This window comes from Panicum hallii, chromosome 2 (assembly GCF_002211085.1).
Source record: "Panicum hallii strain FIL2 chromosome 2, PHallii_v3.1, whole genome shotgun sequence".
Classification (NCBI taxonomy): domain Eukaryota; kingdom Viridiplantae; phylum Streptophyta; class Magnoliopsida; order Poales; family Poaceae; genus Panicum; species Panicum hallii.
In genome coordinates this window covers 11,429,907-11,452,544 of record NC_038043.1, presented here as the reverse complement: position 1 = coordinate 11,452,544, position 22,638 = coordinate 11,429,907, and the positions used below count along the sequence as shown (strand labels likewise).

General features: G+C 47.0%; 2 protein-coding genes, 1 long non-coding RNA gene and 1 pseudogene across 3 annotated transcripts; 2 read left to right on the top strand and 2 right to left on the bottom strand.

The window, feature by feature from the left end:
- The first annotated feature begins 475 nt into the window (after positions 1–475).
- Positions 476–7,682, top strand: LOC112879731. The gene is made up of 3 exons (XR_003226151.1): positions 476–597; positions 1,003–1,031; positions 7,506–7,682. It is a non-coding gene; the product is annotated as an uncharacterized LOC112879731 (long non-coding RNA).
- On the top strand, positions 3,465–4,339 carry LOC112879730 (annotated as a pseudogene).
- Positions 7,683–10,072: 2,390 nt separating the features above from the next.
- Positions 10,073–11,994, bottom strand: LOC112883263 (arogenate dehydratase/prephenate dehydratase 6, chloroplastic-like). Its single transcript, XM_025948537.1, has one exon. It carries the CDS (start codon positions 11,801–11,803, stop codon positions 10,457–10,459), a length of 1,347 nt encoding a protein of 448 aa, XP_025804322.1. The 5' UTR covers positions 11,804–11,994; the 3' UTR covers positions 10,073–10,456.
- Positions 11,995–13,899: 1,905 nt separating this feature from the next.
- On the bottom strand, positions 13,900–18,632 carry LOC112882588 (delta(14)-sterol reductase). Its single transcript, XM_025947670.1, has 13 exons — positions 18,478–18,632; positions 18,258–18,375; positions 18,073–18,143; positions 17,809–17,865; positions 16,906–16,997; positions 16,620–16,667; positions 15,958–16,078; positions 15,833–15,879; positions 15,599–15,680; positions 15,310–15,386; positions 15,084–15,203; positions 14,561–14,635; positions 13,900–14,479 (listed from the first exon to the last, which is right to left on the bottom strand). The coding sequence occupies exons 1-13, from the start codon at positions 18,535–18,537 to the stop codon at positions 14,326–14,328; spliced, it is 1,122 nt and encodes a 373-aa protein (XP_025803455.1). The 5' UTR covers positions 18,538–18,632; the 3' UTR covers positions 13,900–14,325.
- Between the last annotated feature and the right edge of the window lie 4,006 nt (positions 18,633–22,638).

Here is a 22,638-nt window from a genome sequence, read left to right as displayed (position 1 = left end):
TTGCCTTGGTTGGGTTGGAGGACTTGACAATTATGTGCACCAAAGTTACTTTCTTTCGCTGCTGTTTAAGAGTTTCTAGAGCTGCATTGTTTGGGATGGAGTTAGTCAAACTTGTTTAAATTGAACCGTAAAAAAGAATTCGGTCAAAAAGATGTATAAAAGGAGAGATATAGATTGAGATTGCATGGTTCATGATGCTAGACTCATCATAAAAAAAAACAGTTTTCACATCACGTATCCTCTGGTCTTGACTGGGAGTCCTGCTTTCACTTTCTGCAATTATTCGCGGGGACGAAGGGTACGTTTGGTTCGCTGCCTAACGCGTTGCAGCCTAACTTTAGGCGCGCCACAGCAATGGAGGCATGCGTTTGGTGAACAGCTAAACTTAGGCAGCCACACTTTCTTAGGCACGGTTCCATCCACATGCCACACAATTTTCACGCCGCACCCTGAAGGCACGCCACACACGGCTCATTTTCCTCCAGCTGCCACCACTCGTTCCCTTCCCGTCGCCTGTGACCTCCATTACCGGAGCTTCCACCTCCCGCCTCCGCTCTGAACGATGTCCCCTGCCCCGTTTTCGGCTGCTGATTGAAGGTACGCGTCTCCCCTTCTCCTCGCTCATAGAGCACACAAGCGCTGCTGCACCATGGGAGCAGGTGTTGCCATTGGAGCACCAGCCGTCAGCTTTGCAGATCTGTGGGCGGCCATGGCAGCACCTGCTGCAAAAGCTCAAGATCCGTACGCGATGGGGCCTGGCTGCTATGGATTTGGTGGCCGTCATGTCCCTGGTCGGCGCAGTCCGCATGGCTTGCTCGATGTGTGTCCGTCCATGCCTATCCCGTGGGATCTGCCTTGGTTCTCCCCCCATGCGGCTAGCAGCATGTGTGTGCACAGGCGGCCATGTTTTTTGCGGCCAAGAGCTTGCTCAGGCAGTGGATCTTGGTCAAGATGCATTTGTCTATTTCTGTTCCTAAAATTCTTTTTTTTTCTTGCCTGCAGAAACAAACATCGCTAGGGGCTGCTCCAAGGTATATCAATATTCCTTTATCCAAAATACTTTACAATCTACTGATTCAAGGTGTGTTTTGTGTGTATTCTAATTAGTTTACAATATGTAAAGATGGGTGCAAAGAAGCTATATCTTGAGTATTGCTATTATTACGATCATTACTTGCGAAGAAGAAGGTTGCTTGTTTGCATTGCCATCTGTATTTGTATGTTGTGGTACAAGTTGCAAGAAAATAGATTGGCCAAGAGGCATATTTCTATGTAACAAAGAGATCTAGAAAGGGAAAGGCGTCTGAATCGTTTGTATAATGGGACTGAAGCCAACTGTATTAGCGAGCTGCGTTTCCATAGGTTGTGTTGTCATTTAAGGTCCCGTGGGTTTTTAGATGACACTATCAATGTCTCCATTGAAGAGCAGGTTGCTATATTCTTGAAATTTGTCGGCCATAGATGGACGAATAGATCAGTTGGCTTTGAATTCTTGCGGTTTGGGGAGACGGTTAGTAGGTATTTTAATTCCCGCGACATCATTACCATGAGAACCACTGAGACACATACAAAGATATCTAGTAGCCCAAGAAGATTTCACCCATATTTTGAGGTGACATATGTATATAATTAGAATCTATTATTATATTTATTATCAGTTTGTAGTACCTACTAACAAAACCACTTTTGTCATTTTTCTTAGAAATGTATAGGAGCATTGGATGGCACACATATACCAGCACAGGTTCCTATATATATGCAGGATAGGTTTAGGGGTAGAAAACACTATCCAACACAAAATGTGTTAGCTGCCGTGGACTTTGATCTTAGGTTTACATATGTGTTGGCTGGATGGGAAGGATCAGCTCATGATTCCTTTGTGCTCCAAGATGCATTATCACGCCCTTCAGGGTTAAAAATTCCAGAAGGTACTAGTTAAGTCATACAAGATACCTAATATTTGGCTTCCAAAATAATTAGCTAACTTTAGTTAAATGTGATTGTAGGTCACTATTTTCTAGCTGATGCTGGTTATGCTGCTAGACCTGGTATATTACCTCCATATCGACGAGTTCGGTATCATCTTAAGTAGTTTTAGGGTACTAGACGGCCAGAAAATCCAAAAGAATTGTTCAATCTTCGTCACTCCTCCCTTAGGACAACAGTTGAACGGTCATTTGGCACACTCAAAAACAGATTTAAGATACTAACAAGTCAACCATTTTCCCCTCTAAAAACTCAAGTGAAGATAGTCTTGGCTTGCTGCAGTTTGCACAACTTTATGGGCCTGTTTGGCACAGCTTATGGGCCAGCTTCTGAGCAAGTTTAAGTCGCGGGCTGGCCAAACGCTCCGCTTCTGGGCCAGCTTCCCCAGCAGCGCTTGCGGACAGCCCAAGAAAATGCGCTGGTTCCAGCAGCCGGAGAGGACCAGCTTCAGCGCAGCTTATCCCTCTCCACCCGTCTCTTCCCCAATCCAATCCTCCCGTGCCCGTGACCCCCTGCGCCGCCCCCTGCGCCGGCCCGCGCCGCCCAACGCCGCCCCCCGCGCCGGCCCCCGTGACGCCCCCGCGCGCCGGCCCCCGCGGCGCCGCCCAGCGCCGCCCGCGCCTTGATTTGTCAGTGTAAGTTTATGTTCAGTTTGATTTGCCTTGACTTGGTGCTGTCCAGTTTGATTTGCTTTGAAACAAATATTGAAAACCTCATAAATCTGCATATATCATCAAATGCTTGGAGATTATTGAAACAGATTGAGGCCATTGCTATTTTAGATATGATATATTAGGTCTGATTTGTTTAGAAGTGAAGTCAACAAACCTGTTAGCAAGGTTCAAGCAGCTCAAAAGGAGGTTAGGCAGCCTATTGATGCTTTTGCAGTTGGATATATTTCTAGTTATGCATTAAATCTTCACACATTACCTTTAAAAAAATTCCATTAAGTAGTACCAAAAATTCAAGTTACTGCTTTATTAGTTGTTTCACTGTGTTGCAGCGTATATTATGTTTGACCATGTTGCTTTCAAGAATGTTAAAAGTGGCACTATAGAATATAGAGTGGACCTGCCCAAGTGCTGTGAGCAAATGCTGTTGCATTTATATACTCCCTGAGATCTAACATCAAACTCTAGTGATTGACGCTTTCTGTTATTACCTCCTAGCGAACATAAATGACAACCCATGGATACGCACCATGTAATCCTAATCTCAATCAATTTTGAGTTTGGCAAACTTGAGAGTGAATTCCTTTGTTGAATTTGTTGAATGCATAGATGGAGAATATGCCAATACCAAAGACTAGGAAACCCAATGCACAATGGGATTCAAATGCCGCAAAAAATTTTAATGAGATCTATGTGGAACAAGTCTTGGCAAATAACAGACCATAAGGTTGTTTGAACAACAAAGGTTACGCCAACCTTTTTAGCCAATTCAGTGAACGGACGGGTAGGAATTACATCCGTGTTCAAATGAAAAACCGATGGGATGCATTGAAAGCTGATTTTTACCACATGGAAGACACTACTTCTTAGTGCGTCTGGATTGGGAAGAGACCCAAAGACCGGTACAATTGCGGCTAGTGATGATTGGTGGGAAGAAAAAATTGAGGTAAGCAACCTTGTGTTTGATTTTGTTGTATATCTCATTATGTTGTTGTATGATAATATAAACTTATAGAGTTTTTGTGTTTCAGGCCATGCCGTTGTGCAAAAAATTTAGATTTGCCCCTTTGGATAATGAAGAAGATGTTGAAATCATGTTTAGTGGTGCGTCCTGCACCAATGCAAATGTTGTGGCTCCAGGTGCAAGAGAGGAGTCAGCAGATAATGGTAGTGAGGATGTCCAAGAGGTACATCCAAGTTCTGCTGAAAAACAACCTGCGAAAAAAGGTGCTGCTTATAAATCTCCAAAGAAGGGGAAGAAAAATTTTAGAGATATGCAGTTCAAGCGTTTTGTGGACTCATTTGTGGAGAAAGCTAGTTCAAGCTCTGCAACTTCTGCACCCACTGATCATGTTAGGCAAGAGATAGCAGAAATATTGCAATCAGTCATTGAAGCTGGGGCATGTGAAGGAAGTGATGAACATTTTTATGCTACGCAACTCCTCATCAAAAAGGAATTTAGAGATGTGTTTGTCACTCTTAAAACCCCTGAAGGGAAGCTTGGATGGCTTAAGAGGACTTGGGAGGAGAGGAAGAAACACTAGAGATTACTAGTGTATTGTATTTTCAAATTATCATTTGTATTGTACCTTTAATTTAGTGTGTTGTATGCTGAACCAGTTTTGAATTTTGAACTTTGACATATGGTTTTCAGTTATCTGTACAGACGGCTTTCACTTCAAGTGAGTCTAATGATTCTGAAATAGCAAGTAATTGAAGTGAATCAAGTGGTTGGATGTATGAAGCAGCAGCAATAGCAGCTTATGCAATGCTTGATTCTGGGATATCTTCATCTGAAAAAAAGCTAAGAAAAGTGTCAGAAGAATCAGGTTATCAATTTGTTCAGAGGCAACTTAGTAATGAAGAGAGCTGCTATACCATATTCAGAATGGGAAGGTTAGTGTTCTATAACTTGCATGAGGAATTACTTAACAATTATAGTTTGACATCCTCATATGAGATGTGCTCGATTGAAGCACTTGGTATGTTCTTATGGATGTGCGGTGCATCTCAATCAGTTCAGCAAGCAAAGCATATTTTTTCACATTCTTTAGAAACTGTTAGTAGGAGGTTCAATGATGTCTTAGAAGCTGTGAATCTATTGGGTGCCAAAAATATCAAACCCGTAGATGAGACCTTTGCTGTGGTGCATCCAAAAATCCGAGAGCATAGATCCTGGCCTCATTTCAGAAATTGCATACGTGCAATAGATGGAACACATATTGAAGTCATTGTTCCACCATCTGAGCAGGCAGTGCATATGAATCGACATGGATATTGCAGTCAGAATGTTATGGCTGTTTGTGATTTTGATATGAGGTTCACATTTGTGGTAGTGGGATGGCCTGGGTCCGCTCATGATACTCGCATATGGAGGGACATTGTGTTCAATAAATACAAAAATAATTTTCCACATCCTCGCGACGGGAAGTACTATCTTGTTGACTTAGGTTACCCAAATAGAAAGGGCTCTCTAGCACCTTATAAAGGTCAAAGGTACCACATCACAGAATTTTAAAATCCTGGCCAACCAATTGGGTTGAAGGAGTTGTTCAACCATGCTCACTCATTGCTTAGAAATATTATTGAGCGTTCATTTGGGGTGCTCAAAATGAAATGGCGCATTCTTTTAAAAATGCCGAGCTACTCAATGGAGAAGCAATCAAAGATTATAATTGCTTGCATGGCGTTGCACAACTTTATTAGAGATAGCAATTTGAGTGATAATGACTTTGATACACTTGCATCTGATGAGACATATGTTGATGGGGATGCAGGAACTACTACTAGTTATGTTGGTGATGAGGAAGATATGGGAGATGTAGAGATGTTATTGCGCAAGCATTGGCTGGAGGATATTGATAATGTAATTTGCGCAAAAAAATGATGTAATGACACTCTATTATCTAATTTGTAATTATGTTATCTAATTTATAATTAATTTATCATTATCTTATTTAAGAGTAATTTATGATTAATTGTTTGATATATTTGTGTTGTTAATAATTCTATTGTTATTCTACTATAAAAATAAATATATATATATATATATCTGTACATAAGAAATACATGTATTCAGTAAACAGTAAGGATATTTCAGTCATTTCTCACTTCAGACAGGATTTCAGCCCATTCAATAAGCAGTCTGCCAAACATTTAACTTCTGTGACCAGCTGCTTCTTTAACAAGCTGCTTCTCTGGCCAGCTAGCCACCAGCTGGCTTCAGAACAAGTTTCAGCTGTGCCAAACAGACCCTATAATAGATGAAGGTCCTGATATTTATGTCTATGATGACGCGACATGGCTTGCAACTCTGCTAAAGAGCAATCGTTCCCATGTTGATATGAACAGAGACAATCAGCTTTGGGCGAACATGCGTGATCAGTTAGCCCAGCAAATGTGAGATGAATGGGATCAAAATTGATGTATTGTGTCTGTATTCAGACATAATTTATTTGTATTGTGTGCTGTATGCAGACATGATTAATTTGTACTGTGTGGCTGCCTTTAGACCTATTTAATTGTATTGAATGGCTATATTCAAACATGATTTATTTGTATGGTGTGGCTGTCTTTAGACCTATTTAATTGTATTGAATTTCTGTATTCAAATCCTATTTAATTGCATTATGTGGTTGCATTGAGACCTATTTAATAGATACGACTAAAGGAAAGGAAAAAGCTGAAGGTGATGGCTCCACTCGTGAGAGGACCATCACATGGGATGATGATCAAACCAAATTTATGTTTGGTTGGTTCATTGACTTTATGAAGGAGCAACATGCTGGTTTCAAGATAAAAAAAATAGCACCATTTCAAGTGTTCAGAGGCATTGAATAGACAGTTCAATATAGGGGTAACTGCTACACAAGTTGAGAGACATTTCAGACATTACAAGAAAAATTGGAAGTTTGTTGCAATTGCCTTAGCCAAGAGTGGTAACACTTTTGACACAACAAGATCTATGGTAATCATATCTGAATCAGAAAAGACTAAGCTAAAGGTATTCTCCATATTTTTTCACTCTATTTTTGTTAACATTTTCCTGTTTCAGTGTAATATATACTACTAAGCGACATGCTACTTTATACATGATAGGGCAAGAAGGCTCCTTGCTAAGCCTATCAAATACTTCAATGAAATGCAAGAACTATTCCTCAACAGCAGTGCTGATGGTTCTCTTGCTGTGGATGCCACTAATTACATGAATGACACTCAGACTAACGACATGCAGGATGTTGAAGATAATGATTATGATGATGATATATTCAATGACCTGTCAAACTATGCTCAGCCTGTAGATGACCTAAGTAATGATTCTGACACTTTACCTTCTCCTATAAGTGGTCAACGTAGCTTTGCATCTCAGGTTGCTGAAAATAGCTCATCTAGCTCTAGGATGAAGCGTCTAAGAGCTGAAGGTAAACATACTAAGAGAGATGTGAGACCAAAGAGCCGTATGTCAAAAATAGGAGATACAATTGCAACTACTTTAGTGACCCTTCAAAACGAAATCAAGAAGCCAGCGCCAGCTCCACCTCCTATGCCTACTTCTGATGGTATATTGTGGCAAAGACTTGAAAATATGACACTAACTACCGATCAAAAGGTGATGGCAGGAACCTTTCTAGCACATAAAGATCAAAAGGGTATGCGTGGTTTTCTATCTGGTTCAGCTGAGGTGACATTTCAATCATGGATATTCAAATTTCTTAGTGATGCGAGGCTGTGAATTTCCCTAGGTGGTTGGCCGCTTTTGTTTATGTGCCCAGGTGATATATGTTGCAATTGGTCAATTATTACTTGCATTGTTTGCACTTTGCTAAAGCGGATTGTTTTGCATTGTAGACTCATCCAAGAACTTAACTGAAGATGGATGGTGTCAATGAAGGCTCATTCTTTTGCACTTGTTCTAGGCTGATATATGATGGCTATGAAGATAGATGGTGTTGCTCACAGCAATTTGTTTAGCACTTAGATGATGCTTCACACTTTTGTTAATGCATACTTTACTATAATGTAACTAATATGAACCGGTTGTTATTGATATGATATGGAGACATTATCAATTTGATACGAGCATATAGATATGTTATGTCCATTTGTTATGATTATAACTATTGCGGTTATGTTATTTGATATGTTCATCAATTTATATTAATTTCTCTATATTTTATCTATGTGGCTAGTTTTATGTGTGGTAGCAAAACAAACAGCTACCACACATTCTCATATGTGCCTAACTTTAGGTGTGGTAGCAAAACAAACAGCTGCCACACTTTTTTTACAAGATGCCTAATGTTAGACGGAATAATAAACCAAACACATATTTTAATTTAAACAGCTTAGCCGCGCCACACCTATGGCAGCATGCTAACCTTAGACTTGACGCCTTATATGGCAAACCAAACATGCCCGAAGTGCCTCTGCCGACTGCCGCTGCCAGCGAGCATGACCGGGAGCATATTCCATTGCCGCCTCATATTTCACCTACCAATAAAAATCTGGGTGGCAGTTTGTCCTCACGATGGGATCCGCTACGATGTGTCTAGTGTCGTGCGAAGACAAAGAGCATCGTCTCTCGCCGGAAACGGCCTTGGTGCTGCTCTGTGCACGCATCGATGCATCGGGTAGCAATGGCATAGCGTAAGAAAAAAAAAAGACCAGCGCGATGTTTATCTCCCAACTAAGAAGGCTTCACGCTTGTACAATGCTAGCTTGGACAGTTTGCTTGCAAATCCGAGCTGGTGTGTATGGTGTCTTTTTTTTGTCATGTGAAACAGGTGGGGTTGTTTTTCTGTTAACTGACTAAACAAGTGCCAGGCTGCGGACCAAAGGAAAAAAAAAAGGTATCATGCTGGAAACTGAACAGTAGAAGGCAGCCGAAAAAAATTCTCTGCGGCGGTGCCGCACCGCGCGCCTGTGCGACACCGCCCCGATGCCGCTCGCGTTTCCAATCACCGGTCGAGCGGAGCCCATCTTCTTGTAGATCCAGCCACGGTTTAGCCGGGGAGAGCTCGTCCTCGATCTCGAGCCGCTACGTTTTTAATGAGCTATGGCGAGCATACCCGATCCCAGTTCCCAAGCGTTCGTCGTCGATGCCGACGGTGGCCTCCGGCCGTCGGACACTCGGACTCCATGTTGATGCTCTGGCTGGTGGAGACTGGAGATTCGAGGCCCTGTACTCCCGGACGCGGAACATGAGGACGAGTCTGACACGGGCGTCAAGAACTCAAGATCACGCCATGCAATTCCTCAGCGTCAAGCCGTCAACTGGAGCAGGGGCAGAGGCAGGAAGGAGAAGGTGTGATGAGCAGCTCGGCAGTCTCGGAGATGTTTGTGAACAGCCGGTTGATTTTCCGCTCTGAATTCTAATTCCCGTATTTAGAATGCTCCATCAGGGCTTCTGAAGAGTAAAATTCGTTCAGTTACGAATATGGGCTCCAGGTGCAACTCGATCGGCGCAACTCTCTGAAGCCGCCGATGTGCTTCTTTGCCTCTCCTCGACTCCTCGGCTCAAGAGCGCTGATCAGAAGAACGCAGATGGACACGTGGGCAGCATCGGGGCGGTGACTTTTGAGAGGAGGACTCCGTATGATCTACTCATCTAGACTCTGAAGCAGGAGACTCAGGGTATGTTTGGTTGCATATCTTTATAAATGAAATGGTCGGGTGAACCGTATCAACTCATCAAGGAATCATATAGCTCGAGAAAATTAACTGAATCACATCATCCAGAATCACCCATACATGCACCATTTGCAACATACGGCCAAGCACATCCCTATGATCCTAAAGCTACGAATGGTCAGCCCCAAAGATTTTTAGGGCTCGAGCTCTCCCAAACCAGCAGCCAGTGGCAAAACGGCAAAAGGTAGCCGTCGCCGCTTTGTCACCTCTGGTAGCTGGCGTCCAGCAAATCTAGCCGAACGAATTGGAGAAAGGCGAGCGTCGGTCTTGTCTGAAGAAAATCGAGCGCTCAACTAGGACGGCCACCTACCAAATCGGTGAGGAAGCAAGCAACACCTAGCTAGCTTACAGAAGGCCAGCCTCCTCCGTCAACTCCTCCCCTCTCTCCAGTAGTACCCAACTAAGGAGAAGAGCCCTCCTCGCCAAGTCAAAGTCCAGAGCTCACGACCTCTCGCTCTCCCACCAACCACGCCGACGGCCCTCGAATCTTCTCGCGTCCTCCCAGATGCCAACGCCAATCCCAACAGCCAACAGCAGGAAGAGAAAACAAGATTGCCAGCAGCTGTGTCTTTTTTCTTTCTTATCTTGCTATCAAGCAAAGAGTGAGACAAGGAACGAGATGGCGATTTGATCGGTGATCATGCCTGTCCTTCAGGATACCAGACATGTCTGCCCATCAACAGTTCATCACAGATGTATCATGTCTCTGCTGTAAGAACTAGTAGTGGATGCAGCCAGCAACGCCTGTTGCTGCAAAGAATTTGGTTCTTCCAAGGTTTCAAGACAGAATATACTGTAATTACATACACCCCCAGCATACAACAGGAGCTCCATTCACTTCACCGTTTCTCCGGATTTCACCACAAGAATCGAAAAGCTAGGAGCATCAAGGACGAGGAGAAGCATCGACCAAATGCAATGCAACCTTCCTCCAGAACGAGAGCGAATAAAAGAACCAAGAAACATTTCCTTGCGCATTCCTCTTTCTAATTAAACAGAAGCGTGGCGATTCACCATTCATTGATTGATCGATTGATCCGTCCGTGGATCGATCGATCGAGCGAGCTACCTTGGCTGATTGATCATGATCAGCAACCAGCCAATCTCTACTAGTGCTGGCGGCTGCTGCTGCTATTGTCGACGCGGGAGGACCAGGAGGAGGGCGCGGCTTCCCATGGCGTCATGTCCATGGGGTAGCTGCCGAGCACCCTGAGGAAGGAGGTGAACTCCTGGATCTCGGCGAGAGCGTTCTGCGCGCGGACGTCGGCCATGGACGCCTGGAAGTCGATGTAGAACATGTACTCGAAGTGCTTGGCGGTGCCGACGTTGGCGTCGTCGACGAGGCGGATGGGGCGGTGGCGGTGCGGACGGCTCTCGATCTTGGTGAGCGAGATGTCGCGGAAGGCGAAGGCGGAGAGCACCTTGAAGAGGATGGAGGTGCCGTCGGCGTCGTGCGCGAAGACGATGCTGGTCTTGAAGGGCCTGTCGGTGCGCGGGATGATGGGCTCCCGCGCGAGCATGACGAAGCGGGTGACGTTGCCGGCGTCGTCCTGGATGCCGTCGGCGAGGACCTGGAGGCCGTAGAGCTCGGCGGCGCGGGCGGAGGCGATGGCGGCGGTGTCGCGGAGCCCGCCCGCGGCGACGTGCTCGGCGGCGCCGGCGGTGTCGTCGAAGGCCTCGCGGGCGACGTTGAGCCCCATGGCGTTGAGCGTGAGCTCGCACTGCGCGAGCGCCTGCGGGTGGGAGATGACCCGGGTGAGGAGCTCCCGGCGCACCCCCGGGAGCGCGAGGAGGCAGTGGTGGACGGGTAGCTGGACCTCGCCGACGATGTGGAGGCGGTGGCGGAGGAGGAGGTCGTAGTTGCGGTGGATGCTGCCGCCGAGCGAGTTCTCGACGGGGAGCACGGCGCGGTCGGCGATCCAGAGCTCGACGGCCTGGAAGGCCACCTCGAACTGGTCGCAGGGGATGGCGTCGCAGCCCGGGTAGGCCTTGGCGGCCGCCGCCTCGCTGTAGGCGCCCGGGACGCCCTGGTACGCCACGCGCAGCTGCGACCCGTGCATCGGCGCCGGGGACAGGTCGCTGATGCTCAGCGGCCGGGGCAGGTTGGAGACGGGCACCAGATCCAGCTCCGCCGGCGCCGGCGCCGCCTCCAGCGCGGGGGCAGGCGCGGGCGGCGGCTTCTGCCCGTTCACCCGCGGCGCCGGCTGCCTGCCGTCGCTGGCGGCGTCGGGGCTGGTGCTGCCGCTGCCGCTACCGCCGGAGTTGCTGGCGAGGATGGCGCAGGCGGCCTGCCAGTCGGCGCGCGCGAAGCGGGCGGCCGCGCGGCACGGCTGGGCCTGCAGGCGCGCGGATCTGCAGCCGGCTACGGCTCCGGCGGCGGGGCGGAGCTGGTGATGGCGCGGCCCGGCGAAGAAGGCGTCGAGCAAGGCGGGCGCGGGCGCCGCGGCGGCCTCCATCGCGGCGGGTGGGTGGATTCGCCGGGCGATTTCCTTCCCCGCTTTTTTTTTTCTTTCCCTTGCTCTGGTCTGGACTCTGGAGTGGTTGGGTAGGTGGGTGGGTGGGGTGTGGTGGTGGGTGGCGGTGGGAGAGGCAGCGGCAGCCTCAGCTCAGCTTGGGAAGAGGCCTCTCCAAGCTAAGCTAGAGAGGAGGGGGGCTCGCGCGGGCGCGGGGTTTATACGGTTGGGCTCGGGACGGGCGCGTGTGGTGGGCGGCGCGCGGCCGCGGCGGACCCTCGCCTTGTCGACTTGTCGTTGCATGGCGTCCGGCTGCGCCGCGACGGCGACCCGGACGGCGACGGCCGGCGAGGTGACGGGTGGTGTGACGCCGCGGGCGGTTGGTGGGGCAGACACAGATCCCAAAGGCAAACGCAACGCCGTGGAGACTGGAAGCCGTTCCGCTCTGTCCCACCGTGGGCGCCACGAAATGTACTGCGGCTAGGAGTAAACTAGTCGCAGAGGCAGTAGTTTTAACTTTAGTTGGAGGACTGGACCGATACTTCAACGACGCATTCCGTTCCGTTCCACCGTCTCTGGTGACCGGTGAGGCGGCCGGCTGGTGCGGGAAATCTGTTCCCCGCGCGCTACCGGCGTGCGAGCTATCGCAGAAGGGAGGTTGCCTCGCTGCAGGTGGGCTCGCGCACTGTTCTTCTTCAACCTCGAGCTTACGATGGTGGTTGGTGCCGGGTTAGGAAAGAGGGGTTGCCGGGGGTTGTGGTTTCGCCGAAATTAGAAGAGGGGGGAGGGGGTGGTAGCGGGGGTGGCGGGTTGCATGTCGGCGGTGGGGATGCTGTTGGCCGGGGACGGCGGCTTGACAATTGATGGACTAGGAACTGGATGGACGGGGAAGCGTCGTTCTCTCGGACGGAGTGGCACCGGGCAGTGGAAGCCATCGGAGACTGGGAAGATGGCTGGAGGCGGGAGCGAGCGGCGTGAGCCTTCTTTAGCAATAGCTCAGGCGAGAGAGGAATAGACACACCCAGCTGGTGTGGCTGGCTGTGTGTGCGTGGCACTGGTAATGCAATGCTCGCCCTCGGGGCATGGACCAAGGAGAAGCTAGCAGCATCTCTCTTCCTTCTCGCGCGTTTTTTTCTCTACGTATCATTACATTAACGTAGAGAAAGACTTGAAACAAATCCAAAAGAACTGAGAACTGATCACCGAACCATTCGGTAAACAGTAACCCTTCGGCATACGGTTTCAGGAAGAAAAGAGTAGCCCAAAAGAGTACCCACCCAATAAGCTGACGACGAGCCGCTGGCGCTGACCATCTTGCTGGGGCGCCCCAACCAGTTCTCTTCACACGTCGTCTTCCTCACGCCGCACGGTTCGGTTGATGCAACGTGCTACGTACCTACGTGGCAGTGGCAGGCCACAAAGAGCCGTATGCGCCCGCCGGCGCACCCCTCCGCCTGCCGCATCCGTCAACACCAACCCGTACAGGGACCTAAACGAAATATCTCGTCTAGCCTTTTTTCTTTCTTTCTTTCTTTCTTTCTTTTTAAGAAAAGATACCGGGACCTGAACGAAATATCTCGTCCTGCCTCTTTTTTTCTTTCTTTTTTTTAAAAAAGATACGTACTAGTATCTCATCTTGGCTTGGAGCTGCCTGCCTTCCATGCCCATGCGTCGCCCGACGCGCTACCCCTGGTTCCATTTCACACGTGTTGAAGACTACTACCGGACAAACCCCCCCCCCCCCCCACCCAACCCACCCAACCCCCACATCCCACCCACAAAGGATGCACAAGGTCACCGACGCAACTGGACGGCTACCGGGGAGGATTCATCCCATCTCACCCATTTCAAAGCGCCGCAGAGTACGACTAGGAGGTAGAGCGGCCATGGTTCGAAGTGACAACATCACCACTAGCACTTGATCGACAACCTTTTCTAGTAGTACATAGTATAGCTAAATGTGACATCTGTGTCCACATTTGCTGCTCACCATCTCCTATCACCACCTCATGTATCTCTAGGCAAAAAGGACAGGCCCTGTTACTTCTCGTCCAGCGATCGAATTCAACAGGTAACAATTACTAGGAGCCTTTGACACATCACAAGAGCGACAGACATGCAGCTTGTCTACACGCAAGAGTTCGAAGCACACGTCACAACCACAACCACAACCACATACACACGCATCGCTCATGCCGTACCACACCCCGTATCCTGCCTTTGCCCGCAGCAGTACAGTTCAGCTCAGTTCAGTTCCATTCCATCTCCTGACAAATCAATTACCAACACCCTCTCCTTACACGGTTTTGCACACTGCAACAACAATGCGGCGCCTCAGGGCAGCCGACTCGAAACATGAATGTCCCGGGGCAAACGTACAAGGACTCAGCAAGCACGGCATGCACATAGTTTTACAAGTAGAGACGGGGATTCGCCAAGAGATCACCCAAGACCAATGGACAAGGCTAGGATGACCTGCTGCTTCAGCCTCGTCGACTGTCCAAGTGTCAAGTAACGCCTTCCTACTAGTACACATAAGGTAGGATCCTCCAAGGCACGAGCTTGCAATACTCCGCCCAGATCTCCTTGTACTTCTGCGAGCACCTGGCTTCGTCGCGCCTTTCCCTCCAGATCAGTAGAATCAGCAGGTAGGTCGGGTAGAAGTATGGGATCACAGAACTGCAAACAGTGCATTCCGACATTGTCTTTCACTAGCATTCAACTGAGAAGAGGGAAGCATAACAGAGATTCAAATGTCACCTGAATCCACAGGGCAAGCTGAACGAAAGTGCTAGCAGTAGATCTCCTAGATAATTGCAGTGTCTTGCGATGCCCCTGTAATTGTTGGATGCCTTAGAGCTTTGTAATTTACGTTCACAACACAACAAGCTTGATCTTTCTTTAAGGGAGAAGGAAATGTCTGGGCTATCAAACATTTCAAAAAATATAATGACTGAAGAAGCAAGATACACCACAAGCACAAATTGCTATATCTCTGACTCTTACGTAAACATCATTTGGGACCACTATTATCTACCTCTAGAAAATTTGCTTCTCACTCTCAACTTATCAGGATTAACTACACATTTAGATATGCCATCTAAAAGAAACCTGTGATGTATGGCTTTTAGTTATTTATACTCTATGAATAGGTTACCATTCATCGATGTTGAAGTAGTCAAAGGGTGAATAGCAAGCACCATAGAAGACGGTCTATAAATATTATGTGATTAACAAAGGGACATTGGGTTGCATGAATTCCGCATCATGCATGTGTACTTACCAGTAGCCGGATGCAAGTAACTTTCCCCCAACGACTTTGGGAGGTTTTCCCCATATAGGAGCTTTGGGGTCCTTCTTGAACACATGTTTTTGCTTGTTAGCTCCTCTGAACACTAGGTAGCTGTGTGCCGCGTGGCATAAAGTATAGTGAACAAGGTTAGAATGCAAGGAATGGGCATGTAGCAAATATAGTGCAAAAACAGGTTCTGGAGAAAGAGCAACAGTACCCAATAATGAAGATGCAGAAATTAGCTACACCAGCTAAAAGTGACAGCTCCACTTCATTTCTCAAAAGCCACCAACCCTGATCAAAAGAAAAAATCATAAATTTTGATTAGTTAAATTCTCAACCTACTGTCTTAATGCAATAGACATTAATGATCTTGCATGCACGAAATCTGACAATTGATAAATGCAAATCAAATTGATGTTAGGGTACAATAGTCTGCCTAAGGTACTCAGTAGCTAGGATCACGGGTCAACGTTTGCCATAAGTAGTGTAAACAAAGTGTATACCTGAATAGTGAAGGTGAAAGGAATGAAAACTAGATCACCAAACACCAGCATGAAACCCAGCCTTTCAGCAATAATGTCCCACCTGGATATAGCAATGAAAGAAATAAGAGGTCTCAACATTTTGTTCAAGAATAGTAAGTTGATCATCTTTAATCTTCCCACAAGAGATCTCAACATATATTGTTCAGGATCATCATTAATCTATTTACCACTGACCACATGTGATATACTTACGTTGAGGTCATGAATTCTTCATGGACGAAGTAATCTATAATATACCACTGCATGAACAAGTATAATTAATTTTACAAATAATGGGTCAGAAGATGGTCAATTAAGAAGCTGGTGCTGTCCAATACCGCACAAAAGAATTGGTAGAGAATGACTGAAAGATTGACTGAACCAGCTAGAAAGCTCTTCGCAAACAAAGAGAGGTTGATAAATAACCATGCCATCATTCCTGCCCTCACAAAAAAGAATCTGCAATGATTGAAAACATAATTATCATGAACAGTTTATTCACGTCCAGTTATTTGTGGCGTGGTGGTCTGGTGGATAAACAATACAGTACACAGAGGAGAAAATAAAGAGAGCACTCATACAGCATGTCTAACCTCAGCATGCCGTTTCTTATCAGTATTGTGGACTCTATATCTTAATACACCAAATTAAATAGCTACGGAACTTGACTTTCAGCAGATCCCACACAACAGCAATTCTTCCTCATTTCTAGTCACTAAGTAGCATAACAAACAATCACTAAGCATTCCATTCAAGTTGACTAGGTAGTCTCCGTAGAGTACATGTATAAAATCAATTGATGCAAGTATGAGGTATGAGTTGACTACATTAAGGAACCTATGAATTTGTCAAAGGGTCAAACAGATCGTACATAAATCATAGGTGTATGTCAATCAACCAATAACAAAACTCTCTTGGCAACCTTGATCCTATTTCAAAATTCTGACACAGCAGTAAGTCATATGCTAGCAAAAATACAAGAAAGAAATTGCCAACATACTTGAGGTCAACTCCCATAAAATGAGGATTAAGCTGCACTCCCAACCACCTATTTAACAAAGTGATCAACACAACAGGTATCAGTGCTAACTAAAAGAGAACTGCAATCAAATACATCAACTAGTTTCCCACATTCGAATCAAAGATACAAGACATGAGAAACGAAAGATTCTCTTTGCTTGATCTTTCAGCAATAACAAGAATTTGTATGAAGAAAACTTAAGTGTCGAAATAAGCCAGTCATATTTTTATATATTAGACACAACATAGGGTCTCCTAGAAGTTACCAATCTTCTATGAAGTTCCCACTAACATGTGGTTTCAAAGAAGAACTTTTGTAGCGGGACTTGGTGCCGGCCAAGTAGAGCCCGAAAGAGACCTGAAATTAAAGAGTGAGACACCAATCAAATAGCTTTCATGCAGTCTTGAGAACATAACAAAATACTGCATGATGAAAATATGAATGATGCAGGCCACATTTTTGCTGGCATTTCCATCGTGACCAAACTAGCGGAAACCAGGGGGCGGAGGCAGTAAACATCCATGAGGGGGGCCAGCTTGTAGTTGATTGATCATTAGGGGGGTTAAGCTTTAATGTTCACAAATTTACACGGCGAAAATTGGTGTCCGTCTACTTATGCATCTAGCACCCTCGGCCTCTCCCTCCCTTCCTCTCACCACCTGTGGCAGAAAAGTTTCACTTGGCCATTCCATCTCAAATCATTTTCTTGTGAATCTCTGTCCAAATCCACTATAGGTTATTCATTTGATGACTTTTATGGTACCAAATCATAGTGGCAAGAAAAAAGTGTGCACACATGAGACACACCCATGATCAAGGCCAAATTGGGAAAATCTGTCACTCGGATTAACACTTCGCTTATCTTATAATTACTTAATTCTGAACATATAATATCCAAAATATTGATATTGAGAGTTAAGACTAGGTCATGCAGTTGGACATTCAGATGGTCTGGAAGCTCCAATCGCACAAACGTACAGCGAGCATAATACGTCATCTAAAATCTTTGAATGTTTATTTTGCATAAGCATGCAAAGTCCCCACTTCCCTTTTCCATTTTACACAAATGATGGCATCCAGGCACCCAAAATGTACATCAAGCAGTTAGAATCTTCATAAGCAGGTGCAGATTACATGGAAAGGTCCGATCGACCAAGGTGGCACTTACAAGGACACTAAAAATGAAGGTCGCAGATAGAAGCTCGAGTCCCCTGTCAGCCACAACCTGCAAGCATTGACAAACAATCCGTTGATAAATTCCTCACACCTAAGTCAACTCACAATTAGCATAAACCGCAATAGAAATTTCACTATGCTCATCATCTGAATAGGACTTCCGGTCGGTCCTCGCTGAAACGGAGTATAAATAGCGCAGCAATTGAACAGTTGAACACTCGATGTGCAAGGCACCAGGACTGAACAAGGGGCTCACCGTGGGAGTCATCCACCCCACGTAGACGCCGAACGCGCAGAGCCCCAGCAGCAGCAGGAGCGAGAGCAAACCTGCGGTTAACGCACGCACGCATCAAGCCGCTGAGGAGAAAAACACCAAGCAATGCCGTTGGTTGCTCATAGGGTTCAGGGATCGGCCGCGCGTGGCGGTAAGCAGAGGCCTACCATTGCAGCGGTAGTGGAGGCGGGAGGAGTCGGGGAGTACGGCGCCGGCGACGAGCTTCCCGGGGAGGATGGCTCCGGCGGCGGCGAGGTAGCCGAGGTAGGCGAAGAGCACCACCACCTGCACAGCACGGAGCGAGCACAAGGTGAGCGATGGATGTGCAGCGACCGGAAGCAGACCAGAGAAACGTCAGCGGAAAGCGATGAGGGACGAGGCACCCACCGCGCTACCGGAGGGCACCAGCGCGGGGAGCACGGCGGCGGCGGCGGCGGCGGCCTCCATTCTCCTCCGTCGCGGCGGGGATCTGCGGTGGGGGGGCGCCTGCAGTGTCAATCAGTGCGCGTGGTCCGCGTGGACTGCGGTCGCTACCAGAACGGTGAAAGTGGCTGGCAAGGTTTTGGGCTCGACTCGGCCCAAATAAAACTTGGGCTGTGTAACACCTAATGTAAAATTTCATATTTTATAATAAGTTTAATTGGCTTTAATAAAGTTTCTAAGATTTTTTCTTTGTTTAGCTTGTATATAATTATAATTTATTTTATAAAGAATTAAAATTACATTTTAGATTCAACATGTTTGTGCATTCATGCCGAAGCATAAGTTTTTATTTGAGTGAGTGCATAGGAGTTTGAATTCAAATTTGAATTGAGTTCAAATAGATTTGAGTTGGTTAGAAAAAGAAAAGGAAAAGAAATAGGGAAAAGCAAACCTAGATTCTGGCCCAGCCCGACCCATCTCTCTCTTCCCCCACGGGCCGGCTTCCTTCCCCACGGTCCATTCCCCTTTCCTTCTCGCGCATGCCCAGCTCCTTTCCCTCCCCGCGCTCGGCCGAGCAGCACCCGGGCTCTCCCTCCCTCTTCCTCTTACTGCTCAGCCCCACCTGTCAGCCCCTTCTTCCTCCTCCCTCCACCGGCTGCGCAACAACCAGCCCGCAATCCTCGCCGGCCTTCCCCCGAGCGCGCCCCCTCGAGATCCCCGGTTCCCTCCTTTAAACGCACCCGCGGACCCCCTGCTTCCTTATCCCCTACCTCGTGGCTGCCGCCCAAAACCCTAGCGCCATCCCCGCTTTGCTCCGCGCGCGTAGAGCCCCTGCTCCGCCGTGGACCCACCGCACCACTGCACCTCAGCCCCAGCCAAACCCCACGGCAGCTTCCCCTCGACGCCAGGAAGCTGCCCGAGGCCTCCACTCTCGACCTCTACGCTGTAGTGGTCGGAATTCGACCAAGACCCGCCGCCGGTGAGACGCTCCACCCTTGCGATTCCTCACCGCCGGCGATCCCCGGACCTCCCTGACCCCCGTAGCATCTCCGCAGGAGCTTCACGAGTCAGACCACGGGATCCAGAAGCTCGGAGCAGGCCCGCATCGACCCCGTCACCGAGCTCCGCGCCAACCCGCCGCCCGGACCATGCCGCCGGCCACCCTGCACTGCAGCTCCGCCCGAATCAAGCCCTCGGTGAGTAGCACGTCTTTCCCCTGGTCCTTTTGCGCTAGATGTTGCAGACAGTAGGCCGTTCTCACGGCCAGAACACGCACGCCGGCTGTAAGCATCTAGGCCCTTAAGGTATGTTTCGGTGATTAATGACAACCATTATTGTGACTAATGAGTTTGTGCAGCTTTATAGATCATTATTGCTCATTTGGTTATATGTCAAAAGAGGCCCCTAATTTTCATTATTCAAAAAGGCGATCTCGGCATTCAACTCTATAATGTGTCAAGACTAAGGATCTTTCTAGTCCTAAGTGTCATAAGGTTGAGAAGGACACTTAGGTTAGTATAGGTTTTATAGTTTTGTAGTGATCGCACTATTAAGAGGGGTTTAGGCTTAGTAACTTGAGCATGGACATGGTCATTTGAAAATGGATGCACACAAGGGTCACTCAGGTTTCTAGAAGCTCAAATAAGTGGTTCTCAACTTATATCTCAAGAAAATTTGGATTTTATTCAAGACTCAAGTCAGAAAAGGCAAAATCAGTAAAATCCTTAACACCGGATTAACCGACGTCTAAAGTTTTCTATACGTCGGTTAAACGAGGTCAGCAGGTCTGGACAAGTCAATACACCGGTTAAACCGACGTTATTTGAAATTGGACGTCGGTGCAGTTGTCCAGAGACTCGGTTTTCAGTTGATCAGTGGACAAATAGACTCACCGGTTAAACCGACGATATTTGAAATTTGACGTCGGTGCAGTTGTCCAGTGACTTGGTTTTTCAGTTGTTCAATGGATGATTACATTCACCGGTTAAACCGATGCAACGACGGTTAATCTTCCCAAACAGTAACGGCTAGTTTTCAAAAAGGGGAGTTTACATTCACCGGTTAAACCGACGTTGACTATTGGAGGGACGTCGGATTAACCGGCGCTACGCAGTTTTCTGGCAGCTTTTTCTCCAACGGCTCTATTCGTGTGAGCTGCCCATATATACCCCTCCGATGGGTCATTCTACCACTCTTGACACCAGGCAACATCCAAACACACATACTTTAGTCAAGAGCCACTTTGAGCTTCAACATTTCATACACTTGTTCATTCAATCATTCAAGAAGCAAGATTAAGGACTTGAGTAGAGAGAAGCTTGTGTGCATCCATTCTTTGTGATTGGTTCTTGCTCAAGTGAAGGTCTTAGCTTGTTACTCTTGGTGATTGGCATCACCTAGGCGATCTTGGTGATCGAGGTGATTCTCGCGGAGCTTGCCAAGGATTGTGGAAGCCCGGAGAAGAGATTTGTACGTGGCTTGATCTCCACCACACCGGGATGGTGAACGGAGACTCTTAGTGAGCGCCCTCGTCTTGGTGACTTGGGAGGTGACAATACTCTTTGTGAGTGTCACAACGTGGATTAGGGGTGTGTGCCAACACATCGATACCACGGGAAAAAAATCCGGTTGTCCCTTGTCCACTTTACTTTTTCAAGCATTATCTTTCATGCAATTCTTTCATGTGCTTGATTTAGGAATCACTAGTTAACTCTACCTTGATAGGCTTTATCTCTTTTCATCTTAACTAGCTTGTGTAGGTTGTTTAGTTATCCGGTTGGTGAATTGGAGCCTTTCTAGTTTTTGCATAGGTTAAGGTTGTTTTATCTTGTTTTAGAAATTGAAAAAGGCCCAATTCACCCCCCCTCTTGGTCCATCGATCCTTTCAATTGGTATCAGAGCCTCGTTGCTCATTTGGATCATTAGGCTTCACCGCCTAGAGCTATGGCCAAGATGGGTGGTTCGCCGCCTCACTTCGAGGGCAAGAACTTTGCCTATTGGAAAGTTCGCATGGCCGCATACCTTGATGCGATTGCCCCGAAGTGTGGTTGGCAACTAAAGTCGGGTTCACCGGAGATCCCACCCCCGACCAATTAAAATGGAATGCTAGAGCTAGAAATGCAATTTTCGAAGCTATTAGTGAGGAGGTCTTTGCTAGAGTCAATGGCATGGACCTAGCAAGTGATATTTGGAAGGAACTCATTGAAATACATGAAGGTTCCACCAAAGTTCGTGAACAAAAATATCACTTGTTTAGAGCTAAGTATGATTCCTTCAAAATGCTAGCTTATGAAAATTGCAATGATATGTATTCTCGCTTGAATGTCATTGTCAAGGACATTAATGCACTTGAAATATCCAAAATTGACAGTGCATCCATCAACCGCAAGATTCTCATGCTACTCCCGAAGCCCAAGTATAACATTATCAATGCTATGCTTCAAAAGGAAGATCTCGCCGCAATGGAAGTTGGAGAACTTGTGGGCGAAATTCGCGCTCATGAAATGAGCATTCTTGGTATGACCGAAGAGCCAATATCAAGCAAGTCAATTGCTCTAAAGACCAAGACAAACAAATCCCGCAAGCTCAAGATGGTCAAACAAGACTCAAGCTCAAGCAATGAAGAAGATGATCATCAGGAGAGCTCATCCGATATTGAAGATGATGGAGAACTTGCTCTCATGATGAGAAAGTTCACACGCTTGAATGAAAAGATCAATAAGAAGGGCTTCAACTTTGACTCCAAGAAGGGAATGTTCCGGCCAATGGATGTCAAGAACAAGATTTGCTACAATTGTGGCAAAAAAGGACACATCCGTCCAAATTGCCCCAAGCCGGACAAAAGAAGCAAGGACAACAAGAGTAAGCATCGCCATGATTCAAGCGATGATGAAGAAGAGGAGAGGAAGAACAAAAACAAGAGATTTGGGAAGAAGAAGACCCATGACAAGAAGACCAAGCTCTTCCCAAAGAAGAAAGGGCACACCAAGAAAAGTTTCTTGGTGGAGAAACAAGAGTGGGTGACCGATGTCTCATCAAGCGAAGACTCAAGTGATGAAGAAGACATTGTCACCATCGCCCTCACCAATGAAGAACCTTCTCTACCTCCGCCTCCTATGTGCCTCA

What these genes read in the sequence shown, in the direction of transcription:
- LOC112883263 (XM_025948537.1), bottom strand. Translation starts at nt 11,803, where the DNA reads ATGGAGGCCGCCGCGGCGCCCGCGCCCGCCTTGCTCGACGCCTTCTTC.
- LOC112882588 (XM_025947670.1), bottom strand. Translation starts at nt 18,537, where the DNA reads ATGGAGGCCGCCGCCGCCGCCGCCGCCGTGCTCCCCGCGCTGGTGCCC. An exon ending in GAAGAATTCATGACCTCAAC is followed by an intron (nt 15,681 to 15,832) that starts GTAAGTATATCA and finishes TGCTATATCCAG; the next exon opens with GTGGGACATTATTGCTGAAA. An exon ending in TTCTGCATCTTCATTATTGG is followed by an intron (nt 15,204 to 15,309) that starts GTACTGTTGCTC and finishes CGCGGCACACAG; the next exon opens with CTACCTAGTGTTCAGAGGAG.